Source organism: Orbicella franksi, chromosome 2 (assembly GCF_964199315.1).
Source record: "Orbicella franksi chromosome 2, jaOrbFran1.1, whole genome shotgun sequence".
Taxonomy (NCBI): domain Eukaryota; kingdom Metazoa; phylum Cnidaria; class Anthozoa; order Scleractinia; family Merulinidae; genus Orbicella; species Orbicella franksi.
In genome coordinates this window covers 27,781,276-27,807,390 of record NC_138146.1, presented here as the reverse complement: position 1 = coordinate 27,807,390, position 26,115 = coordinate 27,781,276, and the positions used below count along the sequence as shown (strand labels likewise).

The following is a 26,115-nucleotide window of genomic DNA, read 5'->3' as shown; positions in this document are numbered from 1 at the left end:
ATATGAATATTGGGGCAACACCAGTGGATTTAGCCACTGATTGTTCTGGAGCGCTCACCAGCTCAGAAATTGTGGTTTCATCTACGATGAATATAATCCTGGGGTTGTTTTCTGTTTTTGGAAACGCACTCATTTTAGCAGCTATTTACAAAGTTCCAACCCAGAGGACCGTGTCAAATGCGTTTATTGCATCGATGAGTTTGGCGGACTTCTCAGTCGGATTGTTGATGAACCCTTTGTGGGTTGCAAAGAGCATCTTGAATATCTGGAAAAGCGACGACAAACTATCGACTGGTATAGAGGTCTTGACGATGCAAACCATCGTGGCAACTACCTTCAGCTTATCTGCAGTTAGCATGGATCGGTATATCGCTGTTACAAGAATGCGTTACCATGAAATAATGACTTGGAAGCGCGTGAGAATCATAATCGGTTTCATCTGGATGTTTTCGATCTTGTTTGCTTCTTTGCGACTTTTCGTCACAGATCCTCTTCAGTTGCCCAAACTCTGGCTTGCGGCGACAGTGATCACGGTTATTACACCTATAACACTCATCTCAATCTGTTACTATTTCATCTTCAAGGCGGCTCGGATGCAAATCAGAAGAATTTCGTTGCAGGAGACTTTTAATTCAGATGAAGTTATTGTACAAGTCAAGAACCGTAAAGCAGCATGTACAATTGGAATTATCGTTGGTGTGTTTACAATCTGTTGGAGCCCAAGTTTAGTGATTTCCCTTGTTCAATTCTTTACCTCTGATCTTTGTCAGAAAACAAGAATGAATGGATATTGGTTTTGGGGAGCGTTGGCAGAATTCAGCAACTCGGCTTTTAACCCGTTTATTTATTGCATGCGAAGTCGGGAATTTAGAAAGGCCGTTAATAGAGCCATTACTTGCCATTAATCACAGTTTGTGGGGTCATTGGAAGTCAAAATAAAATATAAAGATCCTAAAACAACTGTAATTTTTTCTTAATTTTCTCTTTGCCAGGGAAAGTGGCTGTGTTAATTTATTTGGAGCCAACTTGTCTAAAGTTTGGAGTAAAGCTTAAGTTCATCATTAGCAAAAACATTGCTTAAGGGCTCTTAAACGAGCTACGTCACGCTTGCGCATATTGAAAAGTTTAGCCTCAATTTTAAAGGTAAAGGTAAAGGTAAACTTTATTTAGCCAGGGTAGCCCATTCAGCGACGAGGCTGATATCCAGAGGGGCCCTAGACTAAAATATAATAATTTGAAATACGAGACATCGTGATAATTTAAAAATACAAGACTTTTCAAATTCGTCGTTTGTAATCCGTGTTAATCTTCTCCATCCTTAGCCAACCTTGTTCCTTCAGTTTATGGTTTATCATCATCTCTTTGGTGTTTTTCTATCTTATTAAACTGCTATTTTCAGGTTTCCTACCATTTAAAGGTAATTTTGTATGTCGCCAAAATAACTCAAAATACCGTGACTGAGCTCCATTAAAGCAGCATTTAAACTCAACATGTGTTGCACACCTTTGCAGGATATAGGATGGTACAAGTGTTGCGTGTGTCTCGCCTGGCCTTCTGATTTATTATTCATAAAAAAAAACTTACACACTTTGACACGTTAGCTCAGTTTGCACAAACGCCTTGACGGATAATAGACAAACAGATGTACTGCACTCGCTTATACAGAGACCAAATGGGTTGACTTCCATCTGATTGGACAATAAGAAACTCTGTATTCTTATCTTGTGCACTGGCTGTTAAATTCAGCATTTGAATTGTGTTTATCTTTCGTACCTGCAATATTTCGCTAAAGAGCCACTTTCTGGCTGGATTGGTATTGGAAATCGGTCTGTTTGTTGTGGAAATTAGGAAACGTCTGATCTGTTCACAAGTACAATTTATCCCTAATTGTTTCGAGGAAAATGATCGATTTCCCTTTGATAATAAGGCAACTGTAAATACAACCTTTTATCAGAGAAACGGACGTCTTTTTATCTTAGAGGGTTGCTAAAAAGAAGCCACGTCGTGGTGAAATATTTCAGTATTTCAACTTTATTTCTCGTTGGTCTGAAACGGGAAACCTGAAAATCTTATCGAACATGTTCCCTTTCATTACCAAGAGCTGACTCCCTTGCTCAAATTAGAATGTAATTGTTCAGCCATCCAACCAATCAGAAGCGAATATTTATGGTTGCTGTATTATTACAATTTAAAAACGCAGCCCCTGCTAAACAATGAGATATTTGCATAACACACGAAAATTACACATCGTTCCGCTTACAAAACTGAAATAAATTTTTTTGAACTGTGACCGGGCTCAATAAAGAAAAGATATTCAACTCCAATTGAGTGGATTTGAGTTTAGTTAAAATTCGGTTGAAGACTTCTTCCTCTAAAATTCAGTATGAAAAAAAAAGAAAAGAAAAGTATTTTCACGCAAATTCAGTGGTAATTCTTGTGCTCACGATTTAGATGGACGGGTTTTGGACGTCAGAAATCATATTAGCAGATGCCCAAATAAAAGTGCGAACAAGAAACTGATAACTTTTTTATTAAAAAAAATCATTAAAACTTGAATTTGAAAGACTTCATATTTAAATACACTTAAAAGAACTAACTCCCAGTATGAAACTGTAGAACTGCAGATAGGACGGGAAAATAATCATCCTGGTTTCTTTTAATATCAGTTCGATAACGATAAAGTGCAATAAATGCATCTAAAACGTGAGATAAAGGAATGTTGTAATTGACTCGAAGGCAATTTCGATGATTGAAAGTAGGCATTTGTTAATATCTCCAAAGGCGCTTGTGCCCCGTTCACACTACGCTGGCGAAATTTGAAAACGTAGCTTTAATTCCGTGTGGACGGAAAGCATTTTGGAAACGGAGCTTTTCGACGACGTCACGATAACCATGTGATTTTGCTTCCCGAGTTTTCCTCAAACTCAAATCCAAAATGACCGGGCCGGGGATTGCTGCGTTTTCAAATTTCTCCGGCGTATAGTGTGGACGGAAATCATCTGATGCATTTTCAGAGTGAAAACACCGTTTTCAAATTTTTCAGACTAGTAATATTTTTTTTTTTTACTATAGGCCAAAAAACCAAAACGATCATGCGTAGGTTCCCGCTAAGTAAAAGTTCAAACACCAAATGCCAAAACAGAATTTCTACAACTAACCTTAATCCACCGTAGGAAAAAAGATGGCGGCTGTACATTTTACCTGCCTTGCGAACCTAACACAGCCTATAAGGCACAAAGAAAGCCCTTTTTTTTTACAATATTTGTCCCAGTACTAAGCACATTGAGTAGCCTAGATTTGAAGATTTTATAACGTTTCTGTGCGTTTTTATGAACGTTAAGGTTTTCGTGCGCTAAGAACTATGGGTAAATGTACCAGTCGCCATCGTTTTTCCTACGGAGGATTGGCGATTGTTCGTGTCTGTCCTCTTACTGACAGTAAAACGTTAACCAATGAGAGCACGAGAATCTCAGTAGTTATTGTGTAGGAGCTTGAACTTGCTATTACATTCATTCAGTGGTTTAATCGCACATAACGAACACTTCGGACCCTTGCTTTCCTGCGCTTTTGGCTGAAACGTTTTACAATGTTTTATCTGACTTAGATCAAGACTATCTTGTGAGGTATAGTTTCAAGGCATGCTCAGAATGAACATGTTTCGATTATGATTCGTGTAATTTACCACCGGATGTGAACCAGTGGCGGATCTAGGGGAGGGGCCCAGTGGGTCACCCCCCCCCCCCCGCCCCCCTTATTTTGGGTAAAAAACGTTGCAGAAGGAAGAAAAGCCGGCAGGGCAAGCAAAAAACAACTGGGCTCCCCTTAGCTCAAGGTCTGGATCCGCCACTGTGAGCACTTCGTAGTGAAACATGTTTCATACGTGATCAGACTGAACATGTTTGGCCTGGTGTAAACGCGATGTAATTCCACGGGCGGGCCGAGTTGGCTATAATCATTTCATATCCAACAAGCACAAGTGAAATAGTTGTTTTGTTAAAAACACCCTTAAATATAGAAAACTAACATAAAATAAAAATAAAAACGCCCAAAAAAAACTTACCCTTGAATTGCATCGTCCAATGATCCAAAATAATACTGTCATAGTCGTCCCCGATGTGCTGCTTGTGTTTGGCTTCGAATAATCCTTCTTCATGTACACAAATTGTTAACTGTGAAAACTGTTATAATCGAATGACAAAATACTACAATAGGGGACTGTTTTGTATGGAGGGTTTAAAAATCCAGTTCGTAGAAATTTCCATGTGGGTATTTAAACTCTTTTAAATGGAATACTATGACTCAATTTATTACAAGAACTCAAATCGTTAATCTACTTCGATGTTAAAAGTGTTTAATTTAGTGTAAAATATAAAAGGTTGGAATTATTTGGCAAATTAGCAGCAATGTTTGCGGTCTGCAGATAAAAGTCAGTGGCAACGTCTGGAAATTGTAAAGAAAATCTATTCCTTGTATTTGGCGGAATAGGAGGCTTACAAAAATTATGTCAACGTTGGACCAAAAATTTCGACATGATTCGAAATCAGTCACGGTATATTTAAAGCTTTGATCGCAATTAACCATCGTGCCCGAAATGTAAAGTTGAAATATAAATTCAATACGTCTGCAATAGGCTGATGAATAACAAGCACAAAGAATACAGATGACCCAAATGATCAGAAATGACATCGAAAACATAGTTAAGGAGATGACGCCGAAATTACAAAGTTTCTGTAGTCAGCCTCACTGGACCACAACTAACTTAGCGGTGGATTGGCAAGGCTTATTTTGTTGAAAACAGATATAGAAATTCCAAATTTCTCATTAGTTTCCAAGAAGAGCGACTTAATTGTCTTTTTAACATGAAGTACTAATTGTACATTTGTCTTCTAAAGTCTTAAGAAAACGATCAACTCGCGCGAGCCGGTCACGTATACAGTAAGGTAAGCAATTTCACCTAAAATGTTCACCGTGGTAAATTATTTTCTTTTCCATGCAACTTAATTACAAGTTTCCTTCTAAGTCGCAGTGTGATTATTGGAATAATAACACAGCCTCGTGGCCCCTATATTGAAGTTCCACGGTACGTGGAATAAAAGACAGCTAGACAGTGTTCTCGGTAGGTGTTCCGCGCTTTGTTTTTTTCAGTGAATAAATTATCAAGCCTTGTTATTGGCGTAATTTATGTTAAAAACCAGATTCACGACTAAGCGGCTCTTGAACAGTACAAAGATAATCAAGAGAAATAAGCAGAACACTGAAAGAAACAGTTGCAATATTAAGTAGAACATCAAGTCAACGGGAAACATTGAGCAGAGTGCCAATCAAATTCTCGGTATATATTTTGTCGAAATGACGACCTTAGTGAGAAAAACCTTGTTATGCACGCTAACAACAACCTAGACAGCTTTCATTGTCCTATTACCATAGTCACTTTGCTGCATTGTCTGCTGGTACTAATTGGCGTACACTAAAGAGGCCAGAAAGAAATTCTACACAAATATCAAGGTTTTTCAAACAATACGTTTAGAGTTATTAAAAATTTACGATATTTGGATATATCTGCCAGTTTCCTGTTCTTTTAATTACATTCGTTAATATCTCGCAAGCAGGGAGCTCTTACTTTGAACACGGCAGAGACTACGTTCTTGGGCCATGCCAATTGAAGTATTAAAAAATATAACTAGGTATGTCAGTTTGTCACTGAAATATGCTGAGTAGGACAGGAAGAAAGAGCTTCCAAGAAGAAATACATGCGATATTGTATGCAGTGCATTTTTAGTTTAATTGGTCCATGTTTTACTGGCAGTCCTTTCTCTTACCTTTTATTTTTACGCCAGAGCAGACAAGCATAGCGTTGGAAGCGTATTAAATGCCTGGGTATCAGTAACGTTGCGTTTCTGAAACTGGTTTAGACTGTTTGACGAAAGGACATGGAAATACAATGAACAACACTGGAAACAATACTGGGAGCGTCCCGAGAAATATGTCCAACGATTCTTGTGAAGCCGAAATGGAGAACTCCGTGGAAAAAGTCATCAATATTATTGGGTACACAGTTATCATTTTGGCGTCCATTATTGGCAATCTTCTACTGATATGCACCGTGAAAAGGAACAGTCGATTCAATACCATAACGTATCGCCTGATCATAAACATGGCCGCCGCAGATATCTTGGTTACCGTCTGCAACATGCCTGGAAGACTGACCAGGCAGATAACAGGAAGATATCACTGACAAAACGCCAGGCACGGATGGACTTCCCGCCGAATTCTACAAAGTTTTTTGGAAAGACATTTCTTCTTTTTTAATCTCGGCCCTCAACTATGCTTTTGACTCTGGCTGCCTCTCAGTAACACAAAGACGAGGGGTTATAAAACTAATTCCAAAAAAAGATGCGGAACTATACTTCATCAAAAATTGGAGGCCTATTACCCTTTTGAACACTGATTACAAAATCGCAGCAAAATCTATTGCAAACCGAATTAAATTAGTACTTCCAAACCTTATCAATCACGATCAAACAGGATTTTTGAAGGGCAGATTTATAGGCGAAAATATCAGACTCATTGACTCTATTATCCAATATGCCACAGAAAAGAATATCCCGGGCCTGTTACTTTTTATTGACTTTGAAAAGGCATTTGATTCTCTCGAATGGTCCTTCATACATGGAACATTAAGATCCTACGGTTTTGGTGCTTCGCTAATTAACTGGGTGAAAACTCTGTATAGTCATACTGAAAGCTGTATTCTGAATAATGGATGGGCAAGTAATTTTTTTGAAATTCAAAGAGGTGTTAGGCAAGGCTGCCCGCTCTCACCTTATTTATTTATCCTATCGGCAGAGGTGCTGGCCACGGCAATTAGGAAAAATACTAATATAAAGGGAATCTCTGTAAATAATGTGGAAATTAAGTTAAGTCAGTATGCCGATGACACAACACTTATATTAGACGGGTCACGTGAATCTCTCCTTTCATCCCTTGCAATGCTTGACGATTTCAGCAAAGTCTCTGGCCTCAGACTCAATGATAAGAAAACGGAAGCTCTATGGATTGGCGCAAGTATTGGAAGTGATAAAATTCTGTTATCAGGAAAAGAGCTTAAATGGCCAAAAGACAAAGTAAAATCCCTAGGTCTATGGATTTCAACAGATCCCGAACTATCTGCCTCTTTAAACTACAATGAGAAACTTGAAAAAGTGAAAGAAATCCTGAGATGCTGGAAATATCGCCGACTCACATTGTTAGGGAAAATCACTGTTATCAAATCACTAGTGGTCTCCCAATTGGTTTATCTACTCTCGCCTCTTCGCTCAAACTACAGGGTTTTAAAAGAAATAAATGATTTACTCTACACTTTTCTATGGAATGGTAAAGGCGACAAGATAAAACGGAAGGTAATGATCAATGATTTCGGTGGTGGTGGCCTAAAAATGATTGATATTAGTTCCTTCAATAAATCTCTCAAAACCACATGGATTAAAAAATATTTAGATAACAACAATAAGGGAAAATGGAAAATCTTTTTTGACATAACCCTAAAAAAATATGGCTGTCAAAACTTTTTTTCCTACAACCTCAACGTTAGAGACACCTTATCGACAATAACAACCTCGGATGCCTTTTTAAAAGAACTATTAGGAATCTGGGCGGAAGTTAACTTTGAACCTGAAATAACATCGAAAGATCACTTTCTGGATCAACAACTTTGGCATAACTCCCTAATAAAGATAGCCAACAAAACAGTTTTTTTAAAAAATTGGTTCACCAAGGGAATAACTCGGGTGAAACATCTTTTAGGACCGGACAACAACTTTCTCTCGTTAAATGATTTCCGCTGTAAGTATGAAATAGACCCTCGCCCTCTCAGCTTCTACGGATTAATATCGGCTGTAAAGTCTCTTCGGACTGATTCTAATTTTCAAGATTTACAGAACACCGAGAACAAGAATTTTGCAGGTCAAAAAAGCAACTACAATAATATATAAAAAACTGATTAGTAACAAGAGTTTAACCCCAGTGTCAAGTCAAAAGAAGTGGCTAGAGGATTGTGGCCTACCAATAAATGACAACATAAATTGGAATGCTGCCTATCTTTTAGCTAAAAAATGCACAAAGAGCACTAAGCTGATAGAGTTTCAGTTTAAATTCTTACATAGACGTGTACCAACCAATAAGTTTTTATTTAGAATAGGTCTACAGGGCGATGAAAAGTGCAGTTTTTGTCACACCTCCTCTGAGTCAATAATTCATCTTTTTTGGTCATGCCGTCAAACATCTCACTTTTGGAATAAACTTACTGAATGGCTGAAAAACTTAAATTTACTTCCTAGAGATTATGCTTTGACAAATATTACTGCTTTGGGTCTGAGGCCAGATATCTCTCAATTTGCGCTTCTTATAAATTACTGCTTTCTCTTAGCACGATATCACATATGGCTCGCTAAAACAAAAAATGATCATCCAAATCTTACGCTTTTCATATGCACACTAAAATTACAGTATGAGATAGAAACAAAAAGTGGAGACACGAAGAAATGGAAACCTCTTACAGGATACATGAGGATTTAATTAATATTTTAGATTATATTTTCTGTAGGGTTATCTATCTCCTACCCATTAAGCTATTTCTAATCTCCTGTCAGATGCATAACTCATTTTACTTTTAATGTACCACATGCCTTTGGTCTGTTTTTTTATGTTTCTGTACTACAACCTCAAGCTGTAATGATAACTAGCTATTTTTCTTCTCAGTTTTTTTTCTTTTCTTTGCCCCTTGTCGTCACTGTATTTCTTAATTGTGTAAGTCGTGTAACTGTATTTGTTAGTAATGTAAGTCGTTTAGTTATTGTAATTTAAATAGTGTAAATAATTAGAGCAATATAATGTAAATAGAGTTAGTGTTGTAAAAAAAAAAAAAAAAAAAAAAGCTCTCTCCGAGAGAGGTTGGGAGTTGTCTGAGACTAAAAAAAAAAAAAAAAAAAAAAAAAAAAACAAAAGATATCACTGGTTTGATGGGGTAGTGGGTGTTATCGTGTGTAAGTCGGCAAGTTTCATTTCCGACTCGACCGTTTCGTGTTCAATTTTAACATTGACAGCAATCGCATTTGAGCGTTTTTGTCTGGTTGCATTCCCTCTGAAGAAGATCATAACCATAAAAATCACGAAATTCATGATTCTTGCCATTTGGCTGGCATCATTCTTGTCTGTGTCCCCGCTGCTGTACGCCATGAGGATCCAGAAAATAAACGGAGTTATCTACTGTTATGAAGACTGATCGCCTTTATTTGACCAGGAGACAGCTGCCAAAGTCTATACGGTAATTATGTTTGTGGTGCTATACGCTTTACCATTACTTATCATTTGCGTGTTTTACTCGTGCGTCGTGTACAAGATCTGGATTCGGCCTGTACCCATCGCCTGTCGTTCAAACAGGGCCGGAGAGATTGACGCGAGGAAAAAAGTTCTTCAGATGTTGATCATTGTGGTGGTAGTGTTTGCACTGTGCTGGCTTCCATTACACATTTCTCTTTTTCTTTATTTTTTTCAAACTGAAGAATACTTGTGTGGAATTCCACAAGGTGGATTTAGCATCGGATCAATTGGTCTTTTCCTCAGCCATGCTACGTCAGCGATAAACCCCTGCTTGTACGTGGCGTTCAACAAGGATATCCGCAAAGGATTTCGAAGCATATTGTTATCTTGCTGTTACACCTGTAATAGGTGGCAGAATTAACCATGTCAAAACTAAACGGAATGATTGCAGAGGCAAACCAAAGGCCGCTATTGTTAGCTCTCTCAACTGACTACCCGGGAAAAGAAAGATCGAGGCCAGACAAGGAGATAGTCTGAAGCGTGTATTTTCCTTATTAATAATATAAATGAAAAAATTACTCGATTCTGATTGGCTGAGAGCAGTGCAGTTCAAGTGTAACACAGTGCAAAAAGTGTAACGCAGTGCAAAAGGTCTAACACCACTGCAAATTACACATCGTAAGTCTGGATTATGATTGACTGAAAGAGTTTTTCAAAAAGCTCACTGGTGCAAATTAATTTCAAATTGAACTGGAAACCGTATGATTACCTATACAAGGCGACAGATAAGATTTAGTCAGAAAAAAAAGCATTAAAAACAGCCGCGAGCCACACTTTGGGTTAAACAAAAGAACCATGTCAAGCATTTTGAAGAACTGTAGTTCTACTAAAACTGGCTGAGCCTGAGAGGAGTTAAACTAGTTAAACAAAGAAATCACGTCGAGTTTGAGGGATGATAAATAATTCTTTTGTTTTCTTTCTCTATGCCTCACAGCCAAATTAGAATTTTAATAAATCGAAATTGGCCTATTAGGTTACTCGCTCTCGATTTCTCTGAGGTGATCGCCAAGTGATTCGGCCTTCAGCCTCAACTTGCTTCAGAAGAACTTCGAATAAGTTCTTTCAAATAAAGATTTCCAAATATTTCTCTACATACTTTAAAGCAGTATTAAACTTCACGCGCTGGCAAAATCAACTGCTAATTGAATTGTCGTTTGACACACAGTTGTTTACACACGCTCATCAGTACGTTCAACCGTTTTGACGTTTTAGAATCGCACAATGGTTATTTCCTTTCTTTAGTGTTTCTGGGAATTTAATTAGCCAGTGATATTTCTAAGTTTTTCTCCGAAACATCGGAAAGACGAGAGAAAGTCACCATTACGTGGACGACTTCCAGACACAGCGATGGAACCTTGAAAAAAATGCACATGTAGCAATTTTAGATGACTTTTCAATGACACATCTAATTGCACTATAAAACGTCTGACGGAGAAACAAAAACAAAAAACAAACAATATGGTCTGAAAGAAGGTGATTTTTAAGATCTAATTTGAAACCAAACATGAGTATCAACGGTAAGCTTAGCTAAGACAAAATTAAAACACTTGCTTATTTTCAAGAATTACAAGCCCTTTAGAATAAATGTGTGTTTCTTCGTTCACTCGTCAAAAGTAAGAGAACAATATATTCTTACTTTTTGGATGGGTATTTTTCAAACTTTTTCGCAGCGCCTTTTGCATTTTGTTCAAATCAGGAGTTTTGCTGGTCTCAGTTCTCTGCTACAGTGGGACCTCGACTTAACGAACCTCTATATGACGAAGTTCTCGTTAAAACGAACGATATTCTTCGCCCCAGCAATAGTAAAATGTATGGAAAAGAACCTCGAAACAACCAAACCTCGTTATAGCGAACATATTTTACCAGTCCCTTTGCCCTTCGTTATATCGAGGTTCCAAATACGTCATTTCGAATTCTCAGCTGACAGTTAAAATTATGAAAAAATTTTTTACCAGTTTTCAGGGTTCTGTTAACCCCATCCAGACCCTCTTTCAACGCCCGTTTGCTAAATGCTGGATAAACTCTCTTCATTCTCTCTTGCTTTTGATCAAGAGTGCTAACTCACGGGTGTTGTCGTCGATATCACTAACAAAGCTGTTAGCTGTTGCGATCGGGAGAATATGAATCCATTGGTCGATGGAAAGCTGAGTTGGTGATCATGAGTTCAGGGTTCAGTTGCGAGGAGCACTGGTAATTAGCCTGGTATATACACAGTTTTTCCTCTGACGAGTCTTGGTTTCTGGCAGTTCCAGCCGTGAACATAAAATGGTATCACGTCAATTAAGCGCTTGTAACTGAAGGTTCCGAGTGTATTATTTCCGATCTAACGTATGGAAATATAGATCGTTTGACGTCACAGTATCCATTAGACCCAGTTACACTCGGCTGTGATCAGTCGTGGAATAGGTTTTTTGGAGCAGAAACTAAAAAATATAAGATGTTTATCATTCCAAAACAGTTTGTGAATCCACCGTGTGGGTTTGAATTTAATTGTTATTTTCCGCAATGTCTTGACTATCTACCGCGAGCACTAGGATTGAATGAGAGGACTTGTAAGGGGTATTCAAATGCTCTTTAGTACCAGTAAACAAAAACGAAAATTGACCTCTGTCATTTCACTCTCAGCGGTCGCGATAACTGTACAACTACTTCGCTAAGAGAAAACGTGTCCAAACAATTAGCACGTGTGGCTAGCAGATTCACGTTTTCAACGTGAAGACCATGTTTCTTAAAAAAAAAAGGCCGAGAAGACATTTAAAGTCTCCTTTCAAGCGAGCACATACAATTGAAGGTTACACGGTCAGTGCCGTTATGTAGTGGAGAAGCTTACAGCAAGTTCAAATTTTATTCTCCACTTCGGGAAGTAGAAAAAGGTGAGAGTATTCCTTCAGTGTTATTATTTGCTGTCACTGTACCTATTCTTACCGCGGGTTGCTTAACTGTTATTTTCATTTGTCTGGTATCTCTTCAGTATTCCTGAAGCAGTAAGATACCCAAATTCTGTCATGTAATTTGTTCACAGGCGACAACAATTTAATAGACTGCACCCGGCTTAAACTGAATACAAGCTCTTACTGTCCTGCTTGACATAACCAATGGAGCACGAAAGCTTGAAGTTAATAGGCCATTTCCGATATATTAAAATTCTAACGTGGCTCCGAGGCTTGGGGAAATGAAACAAAAGAAATTAATTACTCATCCCTCAACCTCATTGTGATTTCTTTTGTTTTATTCCCCCAGGCCTCGGAGCCAAGCTAGAATTTTAATATATCGAAAATGATCTATTGCATACACTTTTTGCACTGAGTTAAAATGCTGATGTGTCTGTAAGATGACAAAAGTTTAGGTGTTTTAAGGGAACCAACAATTAAAAGGGGAATTAGTGAATCGTCCAAAAGACTGGGTTATTTATACCGCGAGAGAAATTTCGAAGCAATAATAATATTTATATATAAAACATTTTTCTCTATTTCCGGGATCGACTGAAAGCAAGAGGCGCAGGCGTATTTTCACAGCGTTTTCAAGTTCTCTCAAACCCTGAAAAGAGATCCAAAGCTCGATAAAAACGCGCACGGAGAGAATGTTTCATTTAACAGTTACAAAACGAACGCTCCTTTCTGTTAGCGAATAGTCCACGAGGTGCGCTCTAAAACCTTCATTTGTATGTATTTTAAAGCCAAAAATCAAGAACAATCTTCCCTTTCAAGTCTTTAAAGAGGATCGTGTTCTTCCAGCGAATAAGAAACATTGAGAGAACTAATCATATTTGCGGTTTTTAATTGGAGTAAAAGAGCGTTTGTACCAAGAAGTTTCCACTGAGGCGAAAAAGAAAGGAAAATGAGTCACTCAAGACGTCCATTTCCGTCATGAAAATGTAAACTCTCCTTACTCGGGCCATGCTCAAGTTGTCTGGCTCTTAGCGTGAGCTTTCTTACTGGGTGTCTTAAAATGAACGATTCAGCACGAATTGCGAGATGAAGCGAGGAATATTTAGTAGCAACTAAAATGGAAGCACACAAAAAGAACTAGAGATGTCTGTGTAGTGCCTGGCTGGTCTGTAGCTCACAAAACGCTTTAAGTCACATGTTTTTGGTATTGAGCACGTGTGGATGGTTCACGTTTAATCGATAGAGGTCACGCGTGAGGGCCACAGTTATTATCTTTTCAGAAGATCGTCTCGCTCAGTTTTGAGGCATCAGATCTCGGATGATCTTTTAAGAAAGCGGAATCTTCCTCTGCCCATTGTTGTATCAAGTCTAGTGAACTTCAGGAGTTAACATAAGGTGAATATCTCAGCTCAGTATAGGCTTCCGTTAAATAAGAAAACCGCTAAACCACGCATAAAAAGGTAACAAAAACAACATTATTTATGTGCAGTTGTACGCGTTTAAGCTAGGAGTTTATGGAGCCGTGTAACGAATGGAAACAACTTTGAGAGAAACATGACATCGATGAAAACCCCAACTAGCACTATCAACCCATTAGATACAATTGGCTCCACTGTACAAGGGTACGGCTCAGTCAAATTTAAGTTTTAATCCACAGTATTCAACATTGGAATGCCGATTTTTCGAACCGCCAGAGGAAACGAAAATTTGCTTGAAAAATATATAGGCGGTAGTTGTGAGAAATCAGGGAGGAAAATTACAGTGTTTGACCAAGGGGAGGGAAACAATTTTTGGTTCGAGTTATCGGGAGGTTCCAAGCGTCCAGGGTTCGAGAAATTGGAACTCCGCAGTATTAAAGGAGTCTTCATACAGGTCCTAATGAATGCATAAATGACTGTATCTGAATTTCTTTTAAACAGAAGTAAGAGGCAAGAATCAGTGAATAAGAAGAAGAACAGGAAGAAGAACTGACGTTATACGAATGAGCTAAGTATGGATAAACAACACAACAGTTCCTCGCCATCTTGGTACCCTGATCCACCCATGAAAGATAAAGGCTCCTACACTCACAGCTATCCTGATTCTTCGATTAAACGCCTTAGAACAACATTTCCAGCTCCTCTGCCCAGGCCTGGCTTGATGGAGGTCGCGCTTGAGATTGAGAAGCTTGCAGAGGAAAGTTGCTGTCTTCAGAGAGAAATTGATGCCTTGATGCGGGACCTTCTGAGATTTAAAAACTGCTTGGAAGACAAGATGATGAAGAGGAGGAGAACAATAAGAACATTTGGCTCGGTGATCTAGTTCAGACAGTAATCAGTCAATCTCCTTAAGCGTTCTTCAAATACTGATGTATCCAAAAGGGAAGAACGACTTCAGTCTCTCCAATGTGTAGACGAAAGCAATTTCCTAGTGTTGTACCAACGCATTCTCGCGGGTGCGACCAGTTTCAGTAGTTTCGCACTTAGTTCTCCGATTTTAAAATTGCCACAACTTCTTTTTACTTTATTGTGAAATTAGATCAACTGTGAAGGTGTTAGGAGCGGAAGATCTCACGAAAATACTTCTCGACTCCTAACTAAATGCTTGAAGGAAAGTTATAATCGACATGAGTTACATTTTAATGATAACATATGACCATCATCAAGACTATTGTCTGCCATGAACGTTGAAATATCGATTCCTTTTATAAACTACCGTAATGTTCCAAAAGGACTCTCGTTATATTCGGTTTTGTCTGGACTCCGCTACTAGCATCGCCATCGATACTTTCCGGAGATCTCTTCTTCCGGGACAGTTAAGACGTGCATAAGAGCTCGTAATAAAACAAAAAGTTTGAAGAAAACGTTGCGAAAGGAAAAAGCTCTTTTTGACGGGAGAAACAATTATATCTTTAATACTTCTTAATCGTTTTCAGAGTAAGGATTATCTAGAACAAACATCGCATCAGTTTTTTTCATTGTTCCTCAATAACAAGTCACATAGCTTTGGCGTCGCTACATCCGTAGCGGTTGTATCTTTTTGTAGGGAGGGGGGAGGGTAGTGTTTACTTTTGTTTACCGTGATTCCTTCAGAATAACACAAGTGAAGGCGGAAGACTATAGGAATGAGCTTTTTAACCTCGTAATACATTAAGTTTTTATTTACCCCCGTTTAAGTTCAGAAGACTGAAAATGGAACTTGAAATTACAATGTTATTTAGGGTATTAAGGACTACGACTTAGGTGTAAGTTATCTTTACACCAAAATAAACCTCATTCGTTCTTTAAAAACTGTTGTAATATTATTGTCTTTTGCTTAGTTATCATCCTTTTGTCTCCCGCTCAAGTAAATTTTTCTCAAAGTCACGCTAAAGATCCACTTCAGAGAAAGAATAGAAATGTACAGGTGGCAGTAGAATTCGAATGTCATTAAAATCTTGCTCGCGCTGTTGTCCCATGTCAAACTGAACATGGTAAGCTGATTACACGCAGCTTGTATTCCGTCTAAATACTGTTCCAGGGAGGTAACTTGAGTACCCGGGATAATAACCAATCACACGCTGCGTTGCATGCACGTGACCGTACTTCGGTATTGCGTCCAGGATAATGGCTCTTTGGTCGCTAGCTTGATGCGAAATGGATCCTGATTGGTCCAGTTGCACCTCAATGCAAAGCCTATTGCCCTGGTAACTTGTTCTTTTCACGAATCCGCAAGTGAAAATGCGTAACCAATCGATATGTCGCTGTTACTCGTCAGTCTGCTCGGGGGGGGGGTGCCCGAGAAGTCAAAGCAAATATTTGGACCAATCCTCTTGCGACGAACATTGGCGTCGCAAAATCTTCGTATTACGAAAATTAGCGTCACTTGAAAGTCTGAGCAGTATGGTTTTGATGTGAAGTGTTCGAGAAGAAAAGGGGTGAATATTTTTGCCTTAGGGGGTTTGTTTTGCGTCACTAAATCCGAGATTAGCGTCATTGCGAACATTACCTTCCATTCAAGACACAGTGGTTCTGAGACGAAGTCCTCGCAAAGAGAGAGGTCAAGACATATTTTGCTTTCACGCTGTTTCGCAGAAGGAGTCGGGAAGAGGGTACTGTGGTGAGTAAACCAGTGTTTTTTATCTTTCATTGACCTTTATTGTGTTTTTCTTAAGAGAGCCACGGCTTTCGAAGTAGTCGTCAATGTGAAGTACTGAAATGCTTTAAAAGATGCTTTCCAGTTTTAGATCTTTTTTTTTTTATTGCAATGCACAAAACTATTTACACGACTTTCGTTACAATACTTTACTACTTTACTATACATAATAAACAGGACTTACGGTTTAACACAACTAATTCACACTCACTCACGTACACACACTACGAACAAGTTTACATAGCAAGGTCACACCTATTTGAGCCTGACATATTCTAAGTTATTCAACTACTTCTAGTATTTATATTGCCCACTTCTTCCTAAACATATCTAAATTATTATTTTTTGTACAGATGTATTTTTCAGTCTCATACTTTAATTTGACTTTTGATTTAAAACCTCGTATACTTGGAAGTTCTTTATTCCTTCTACACGCCCATAAATAAATTTTTCCTACAAGTAACAGATAATTAAGTAAGGGAAGTTCTGGTGTTAAAAGACCGATTAACATATCCTTCAAATTAAGATGTATCTGCTGTTTTGTCAAAGATAAGTAATATACTTCGAAATCTTTCCAGAAAGAAATTGGATAAGAGCAATCATAAAAGAGATGCTGCATTGTTTCTGATTCACGTTTGCAGAAAGAACATAGATAATCTGCAATGTACCCGATTTTGTGTAATTTGGAAGTATAGATATTTTGATCTGAAAGGCCTTGACATATGGCTCAAAAACAACCGAATGGGGAAGAGAAAAAACTTTTTTCAGTGCCTCATCAGTTAAATTAAATTCACACTTTAATTTTCTCACGTTATTACGAAAGCAAGCCTTTTTAAGGACAAAAAGAGAGTAATAGTCTTTTGATTTCCTTTTAGTTACATCAAAAAGGCCGCAGTCAATTTTGGAAGATGGATTTAGGGCTGTATGATCTGGATTATGATAAGCATTCCTTAAATCGAACGGTACAGAGTGACGAAGACAGGTCCATTCCAGAAAGTTCGTCTTCTGTATGTGTTTTGCGATTAGTTCATAAGAATCAATGTTGTTAAAATCGAAACACAAGTCTCTCACTGTCTGAATTCCATAATTAAAGTACCTTTTATAAAAGACTGGTTTGTTGTTTATTCTTATTTCCTGGTTATTCCAAATTCGGTAAAGCCAATTAGTTTCAACCGCATTATCTTTCCGAAATTCAGAACACCATTTCAGTAACTCCATGTAGAATTGAGAACTGATAGTTAAGTCTTTAACGTTATAGTTGCAATTCTGATTAAAAAGAACCAGACCACCTGTTTCTTTTAGAAGATATTCTAAATAATTTTTCCGTGCGCCAGAATTATCGCCAAGATTCTTTTCAGCCAGGCGAGACGGAGAGATTTAATCATGCTCTCAATATCAACCATTTTGATGCCTCCTCCTTCATAATCATTTATCGAAGATTTTCTCGTTACTTTGTCTTTACTTTCCAGTTTTAGATCGATCTCGGCCCCATCTATGACAAACTGGATATCCGTGTTTGCTCTCCATGCCTTAAGACAAGAAACATTATAATTAATGATCCTTTACTCATTTGATTGTCACGTTAAAAATACGGTTGGAGAGTTAGATGCTGATTTTATAGCCAATTTATAGTTACTTTCAGTACATTTTTACTTCAGAAGCAGTTCCTCAAATATTATACATGTACACTCACCATCTTTCAAATCATTTAATATAATAATTTTTTAATAGTTTTCTAAGTGTCTTTGTGCTTTTTTAGGTTGTGTCGAGGTGTATTATTCTCTAAAGGGTAAAGTATTTCAGTTGCCCTCATAGGTGGTTTTGGGTAATTAAATCGACATTCATTCTTTGTTTTCTTTCTACAGGTATGAGAATGCCTGTGAATCAGTCTGTTAACCAGCTTTTGCAGTTCCGGGTCATTAACTGGCAATTGACAGCAATGATGTTATCAATAAACTCTGTAACAATAACATCACCATCAACTCCAAATACTGGTGCATTTTCTAACCACATAAGCGTGTGAATGCGAGGTGAACCTCGTTGTTGGTATTCCTCCCTGTGTTTCCTAATGCTGGTGCTTCACCATTTTTTCTGACATACCTATTTCCATGTGTGTTAGTTCATTTTGGGACATATTCATGCTATGGCACCCAGGAAAAATTAGTAAGGGTCAGGGGAAATAATGACGAAACAAAAAGGCAACAAAGTATAAAAGTGGCAGAAAGAAACACTTGTTACTCTCCTTTGCATAAAAAATTATCCTGACATACCTGTTTCTCGTTGTATATATGTTAGTTAATTTTGGGACACATTCGTGCTATGGTACTCAGGTAAAAATTAGTGAGGGTGAGGGAAAATAACAACGAAATGAAAAAGCAGCGAAGTATTAAAGTGGCAGAAAGAAACACTTGATACTCCACTTCTTATAAAAAAATTATCAATGAGCTTGTGCTATTATTGATAAAACCGTTTCTTACGCCTGCATGGGGCAAACAACACTACAATACTTTTAGAGTTTTCAACCCAATATTAGGAATTACAAAAAAACAAAATACAAAGATATGTTTAGAACCCACAATTACATTAATCACAGGAAATATCTCAGGACACAACAATATCTGCATGTAAAATATCAATTCTCAGTATCCGTCCTGGACTAGACACATGTTTGCATTGCGGACCTATTGTTTTCCTACGAAGGGCTGAGTATCGAAAGTAATCAGGCAATTACTTTGGTTTGGTTTTGGTTTTGGTTTTACGACACTCGATTGAAAACCGCTCTATTCAACCAATCAGGAGCAAAACCAAACATGATTTATTCTCAGTCACTTTCCTCGCTCTCGGGACGGGTTACCTGAATTTAGTTTGAATTCTGATTGGTTGACTGCGTTGCTTAAGTCACCTATGACTGGCCATTGCAAATGTCTTGGCTTCTAGTTTTACGATACTCAATTGAAACTAGTTCGTTTAGTAGCATACACTGAAACTAATACCAGAAAACGTTCCCCTGATGAAAATGTAAAAATGTTCAGAAGGAATTTACATCGTCAATGTTGCACCATAAATAATTAAGTTTCTCACTGTTAGCCAGTATTGTTTACTGAGAGTTGTTATTACCTCTTCAGCGCTTTCTCCTCTACTGAAATTATTCTTTAAAGATCTCCTTCCATTTTAATGTAACCTCCGACACCACAAACCGAGTTGGAAGAATTCTTACTTTCAAAACTTTGCGTTTTCTTATGTGAAGTCTCTACAACTGAGGGAGGGAAAAAAACTGATAGAGGAGAGTCAGGGTGGAGGTGTGGAGGGAAGGAAAAAAGGGAAAGATTCAGAATGAGAAAAAAACTGTCCCATAATATGAAAAGCTTCAAGATGTACAGTGGAACCCCGCCTTACGGCCACACCTTTATTATGACCACTTTTTTATGGCCCGAGCAAAAGCCCACAAATTCCTCTATCTGAAAACCTCGTTAATCCGACCACCCTTTTATTACGACCAAAAACCACCTTTGGGGGTGCTCAGTCCTTATTTTCTTTATAAAACTACCCCGTTAATACGACCGGTTAAATTGACTGGTGAGGAAGCTAAATGAAGACAGACACTACCTGAAAAATAACGGCTCTAGCGGACATTTCACAAGAGGCCATATTCTGTTGAGAAACTGAAAGACGTCATTGTTTTTTCGCATTACGTGTACTAGGTTTTGTTCAGTTGCAATGAATTGCTGTTTTAAGGTTGAAGAATAATTGTAAAAAGGAAATCCCGAGCCAGAGGTCATCTCTAGTTTCTCTAGCATGAAGCCATAAGAAGTATTTCTTCTAACCCTGAATGGAATGCTAGTCCAGCGTACAAGTTAAACTTCTAATTTTTCTCATGTTACCCCAACAATTCACATGATATCCATTTCTACTCCTGGGCGGATCGAGAGAGGCACTGTGAGAGCTTTATGTAATGAGTGCAAAGTGTCTTGCCCAAGGTGACTACACAATCAAGCTTTAATTCTAACCTGGAACTACGCTCTAACCATTGCACTTCCTTTCGTTATAGCCGTAGTTCATATATTATAGAAACTTTTTTTTAACCTTTAAGTGCAATAATTTCAGGTTCTTCGCCGGCAACGAGCACCAGGGACTACAACAAGAGCCATGGCCTCTGAAGCAAAGCCATTATCAAGTTGGAAGACGAATCTGGAACCAACCGCGAGGGATAGCAAAATCAGTTTCCTTTCAGTGATCTTAATATCAGATACTTATCTAACTGTTTTTGATTAGTTACTGATCTTATTGATCTTTTTTAATACTCTCTCATATACGCACATACGCATTTTAACCAGGTTATTAGTATACCTGAGGTTACGTGTTGAACAGACGACGACACAACATTAAAAGGGTCAACCTTTTTTGAAATCCAAAACTCTCGAACCAGTATTTTTAAGCTAGTGGACATGTTTAATTTGAATGCGTTTCGGATTGACTCATTGCAACATCAACCTTTTTTCCAAATTGGAAAATCCAACTATGGATATTTTAGTTCAGCTTCTAATAGTCTGAAACTGGAGAAACATTGGCCACAGCTCACTACAGATGTTCCTATATAAAAGGTTGGAACTGAGCATCTAATGAAAACGGCAGGATTATCTACGTACGCAACGCCCTTTTAGTATATGTAGGATAAATTCTCTTCATTTACTCTTGCTATTGATCAAGGGTGCTAACTAACGGGTGTGGTCGTCGATATCACTCACAAAGCTGCTGTTTCGATCGCGAGAACATGAATCCATTAGTTGATGGAAAGCAAAGTTGGTGATCACGAGTTAAGAGTTCAGTTGCGAGGAGTACTGGTAATTAGCCTGGCATAAACACAGTTTTTTCTGGCGAGTCTTGATTTCTGGCAGTTACCAGTGGTCAAAAATTGTTATCGCGTCCAGCGCTTGTAAGGCTCTGAGTGTAACGACCTCCAACGACACCTCTGCTTTTTTCGATCTAGCGTGTCTAAATATAGATTGTTTGACGTCTCAGTATCCACCAGACCAAGAGATACTCGGTCGTGGAAAATCGCCGAACAGGTTTTTTTGTAGCAAAACCTAAAAAAATACCAAGATGTTTATCATTCCAAAACAGTTTGTGAATCCACCGTGTGGGTTTGAATGTAATTGTTTGTTTCCGCAATGTCTTGACTATTCCCATTTCGTGACCGAGAGTACTACGACTGATTGCGAGGACTTGGAAGAGGTATTCGAATGCTCTTATCTGCCAGTAAACAAAAACGAAAATTGACCTCTGTCATTTTACTCTAAGATCGCGATATCTGTACAGTTATTTAGCTAAGAGAAAACGTGTCCAAACAATTACCACGTGCGGCTAGCAGATTCACGTTTTCAACGTGAAGACCATGTTTCTTAACAAAAAAAAATGCCGAGAAGACATTTAAGTCTCCTTTCAAGCGAGTACATACAATTCAGGGTTACACGGTCAGTGCCGTTATGTAGTGAAGAAGCTTACTGCAAGTTCAAATTTTATTCTCCACTTCGGTAAGTAGAAAAAGGTGAGAGTAGCTCTTGCTATTATGTGCTGTCACTGTACCTATTCTTACTGCGGGTTGCTTTTATTTTAATTTGTCTCGAATCTGTTCAGTGTTCCTAAAGCAAAAGTGCGTATTGCTTAGTAAGATACCCAAACTCTGTCATGTAATTTGTTCACAGGTGACAACAATTTAATAGCCTGCACCCGGCTTAATACAAGCTCTTGCTGTCCTACTTGACATAACCAATGGAGCACGACAGCTTGAGGTAAATTGCATACAATTTTTGCACCGTGAGTTAAAATGCTGATGTGTCTGTAAGATGACAAAAGTTTACATGTTTTAAGGGAACCAATAATTAAAAGGGAAATTAGTGAATCTTCAAAAAGACTGGGTTATTCATACTGCGCGAGAAATTTCGAAGCAATAATATTTATATATATAAAATATTTTTCTCTATTTCCGGGATCGAGTGGAAGCAGGAGAAGCAGGCGTGTTTCCACAGCGTTTTCAAGTTCTCCCAACCCCTGAAAAATGATCCAAAGCTCGATAAAAACGCGCACGGATAGAATGTTTTATTTAACAGTTACCAAACGGACGCTTCTTTCTGTTGGCGAATAATCCACGAGGTGCGCGCTAAAACCTTCGTTTGTATGTATTTTAAAGCCAAAAATCAAGAACAATCTTCCCTTTCAAGTCTTTAAAGTGGATCGTGTTCTTCCAGCGAATAAGAAACATTGAGAGAACAAATCATATTTGTGGATTTTAATTGGAGTAAAGTAGCGTTTGTACCAAGAAGTTTCCACTGAGGCGAAAAAGAAAGGAAAATGAGCCACTTGAGACGTTTATTTCCGTTATCAAAATGTATATTCTCCTAATTCGGGCCATGCTTATACATTAACAGCTTACGCTGGTAAGTTGTCTGGCTCTTAGCGTAAGCTTTCAATTGCGAGATGAAGCGAGGAATATTTAGTAGCAACTAAAATGGAAGCACACAAGAAGAACTAGAGATGTCTCTGTAGTGCCCGACGGATCTGTAGCTCACAAAACGCTTTTAGTCACATGTTTTTGGTATTGAGCACGTGTGGATGGTTCACGTTTAATCGATAGAGGTCACGCGTGAGGGCCATAGTTATTATCTTTTAAAAGATCGTCTCGCTCAGTTTTGAGGCATCGGATCTCCGATGATCTTTTAAAAAAGCGGAATCTTCTTCTGCCCATTGTTGTATCAAGTTTAGTGTTCAGGAGTCAACATAAGGTGAATACCTCGGCCTAGTATAGGCTTCCGTTAAATAAGAAAACTGCCTGAAACCACGCATAAAAAGGTAACAAAAACAACATTATTTATGTGCAGTTGTACGGGTTTAAGCTAGGAGTTTATGGAGCCGTGTAACGAATGGAAACAATTATGAAAGAAACATGAAATCGATGAAAACCACAGCTAGCACTATTAACCCATTAGACACAATTGGCTCTACTTTACAAGGGTACGGCTCAGTCAAATTTAAGTTTTAATCCATAGGTTTCAACATTGGAATGCCGATTTTTCAAACCTCCAAGGGAAAACGAAAATTTGCTTGAAAATTCGGTAGTCTTCATACAGGTCCTAATGAATGCATAAATGACTGTATCTGAATTTCTTTTAAACAGAAGTAAGAAGCAAGAATCAGTGAATAAGAAGAAGAACAGGAAGAAGAACTGACGTTATACGAATGAGCTAAGTATGGATAAACAACACAACAGTTCCTCGCCATCTTGGTACCCTGATCCACCCACGAGCGATGAAGGCTCCTACACTCACAGCTATCCTCATTCTGCTTTTAAACGCCTTAGAACAACATTTCCAGCTCCTCTGCCCAGGCCTGGCTTGATGGAGGTCGCGCTTGAGATTGAGAAGCTTACAGAGAAAAGTTGCTGTCTTCAGAGAGAAATTGATGCCTTGATGCTGGACCTTCTGAAATTTAAAAACTGTTTGGAAGACAAGATGATGAAGAGAAAAAGAACAATAAGAAGATTTGGCTCGGTAATCTAGTTCAGTCAATAATCAGTCAATCTCCTTAAGCGTTCTTCAGATACTGATGTATCCAAAGGGGAAGAACGACATCTCTCCAATGTGTAGACGAAAGCAATTTTCAAGTATTGTACTAACGCATTCTCGGTACGTCCAGTTTCTGTAGTTTCGCACGTAGTTCTCCGGTTTTGAAATTGCCACAACTTCTTTTTACTTTATTGTGACAACAATGTCAACTGTGAAGGTTTTAGGAGCGGAAGATCTCACGAAAGTGCTTCCCGGCTAGCAACTAAATGCCTGAACAAAAGTCATAATCAACATGACCAGCCACATCACAAGAGATAATTTCCTTTTTCATCACTAACATATGATTGCGATCAAGACCAGTGTCTGGCATGAACCGTTGAAAAGTCGATTCCTTTTATAAGCTACCATAATTTTCCAAAAGGACTGTCGTTAATTTCAGTTTTGTCTGGACTCCGCTGCTACCATAGCCATCGATACTTTCCTGAGATCTCTTCTTCGGGGACAGTTAAGACGTGCATAACAGCTCGTAATAAGACAAAACGTTTGAACAAAACTTTGTGAATGGAATAAGCTCTTTTTGAAGGGAGAAACAATTATATCAGTAATACATCTTATTCGCTTTCAGAGTAAGGATTGTCTAAACAAACATCGCATCACGTTTTTTCCATTGATCCTCAATAACAAGTCACATAGCTTTGGCGTCGCTACATCCGGAGGGCCACTAGTTTCATTTGTCGCTGCTTTGCGTTGGTTGTATCTTTTTATAGGGGGCTAGCCTGCGAACAGGCTCCCGGTGAGGACGGAAAAAAATTTCGGCGAGCGCGAAACAGAAGAATTCGGAGAGCAAAGCGATCGGGGCGGGGACAGGGGAGCCTGTAGACTTTGTTTTTGATGTGCCTATCCGCCCTTAATGATAAGCATGTAACAACTGAAATCAGTCAATGAGGGAATTAGACCTGTCAAGAAGCTACATTTTCGGTACTTGCAAACAGTTCTAATCGAGCTAATCAAATAGCTGGGCCGGGCATCATAATATAGAGTGCAAGTAAGCAACATGTTCACGGAATATTTCAAACTTAACTTTGTCCCTCCAGAGCCATTACTTTAGAGAGCTCAAAACATATTTTGCAATACTGAAATGAGCCCAAAGAAATTATAAGCCCATGATTGAGGTGTCAAACTCTTCGAAGCGACAAGCAGATAACAGCGGAAAGTCCGGAAACCATGCCTTTGACCTCTAAAACAAATTGCTATAGCATCGCCAAACGACTCTACTTCACTAGCCTCTACTTAAAATTCTTCCTCGTGACAGAGCATAAAGTACCCTTCAGAATCACTTGTGAAATAACGAGAGCTCGAGAGACCGTAATTAAAAGGGGACGGCAAATGCACTATTGTAACGAACCGTTGGAGTCGTATAATTTTACAAAGATCTGTCAAATATTCATCTCAAAGATGTCAACAATCAGCGATTTAACCAATCATATCATGATACCAGGAGCTGGTATCCTAGAACGGCGGCATCACTAGAATGTCTGCAGGCTCCCTCGCTTCGTTCGGGCTCACTGGGAGCCGGGTAGTGTTTACCTGTGTTCGTAGTGAATCAGATTCCTTCAGAATAACACAAGTGAAGGCGGAAGACTATAGGAATGAGCTTTTGAACCTCGTAATACATTAAGTTTTAATTTACCTCCATTTAAGTTCAGATGACTGAAATTAGAACTTGAAATTACAATGTTATTTAGAGTATTTAGGACCACGACATAGGTGTAAGTTATCTTTACACCAAAATAAACCTTTGATTCCTCGTTTAAAAACTGTTTAATTTACCCTCGTTTAAGTTCAGAAGACTGAAAATGGAACTTGAAATTACAATGTTATTTAGAGTATTTAGGACCACGACATGGGAGTAAGTTATCTATACACCAAAATAAACCTCATTCCTCGTTTAAAAACTGTTTAATTTACCCCCGTTTAAGTTCAGAAGACTGAAAATGGAACTTGAAATTACAATGTTATTTAGGGTATTAAGGACTACGACTTAGGTGTAAGTTATCTTTACACCAAAATAAACCTCATTCGTCCTTTAAAAACTGCTGTAATATAATTGTCTTGTGCTTAGGTATCATCCATTTGTCTCCCGTCCAAGTAAATGTTTTTTTAAAAGTCACGCTAAA

The 26,115-nt window shown here is 38.3% G+C and overlaps 2 protein-coding genes and 1 pseudogene across 4 annotated transcripts; all 3 read left to right on the top strand.

Moving 5' to 3' along the window:
* LOC145479091 (beta-1 adrenergic receptor-like) lies at positions 1–1,896 on the top strand. The gene has a single exon (XM_081457345.1). It carries the CDS (start codon positions 3–5, stop codon positions 903–905), a length of 903 nt encoding a protein of 300 aa, XP_081313471.1. The 5' UTR covers positions 1–2; the 3' UTR covers positions 906–1,896.
* Positions 1,897–5,636: 3,740 nt separating this feature from the next.
* On the top strand, positions 5,637–10,602 carry LOC145479052 (substance-P receptor-like; annotated as a pseudogene).
* Positions 10,603–11,826: 1,224 nt separating this feature from the next.
* Positions 11,827–16,944, top strand: LOC145479051 (uncharacterized). 3 transcript variants are annotated; one of them, XM_081457296.1, is made up of 2 exons: positions 11,827–12,251; positions 14,186–16,944. In XM_081457296.1, the coding sequence occupies exon 2, from the start codon at positions 14,259–14,261 to the stop codon at positions 14,565–14,567; it is 309 nt and encodes a 102-aa protein (XP_081313422.1). In that variant the 5' UTR covers positions 11,827–12,251; positions 14,186–14,258; the 3' UTR covers positions 14,568–16,944. The 3 variants fall into 3 exon arrangements, with proteins under 3 accessions (XP_081313422.1, XP_081313424.1, XP_081313423.1); XM_081457298.1 differs by lacking the exon at positions 11,827–12,251 and adding an exon at positions 12,967–13,661; XM_081457297.1 differs by lacking the exon at positions 11,827–12,251 and adding an exon at positions 12,967–13,726.
* Positions 16,945–26,115: the final 9,171 nt, after the last annotated feature.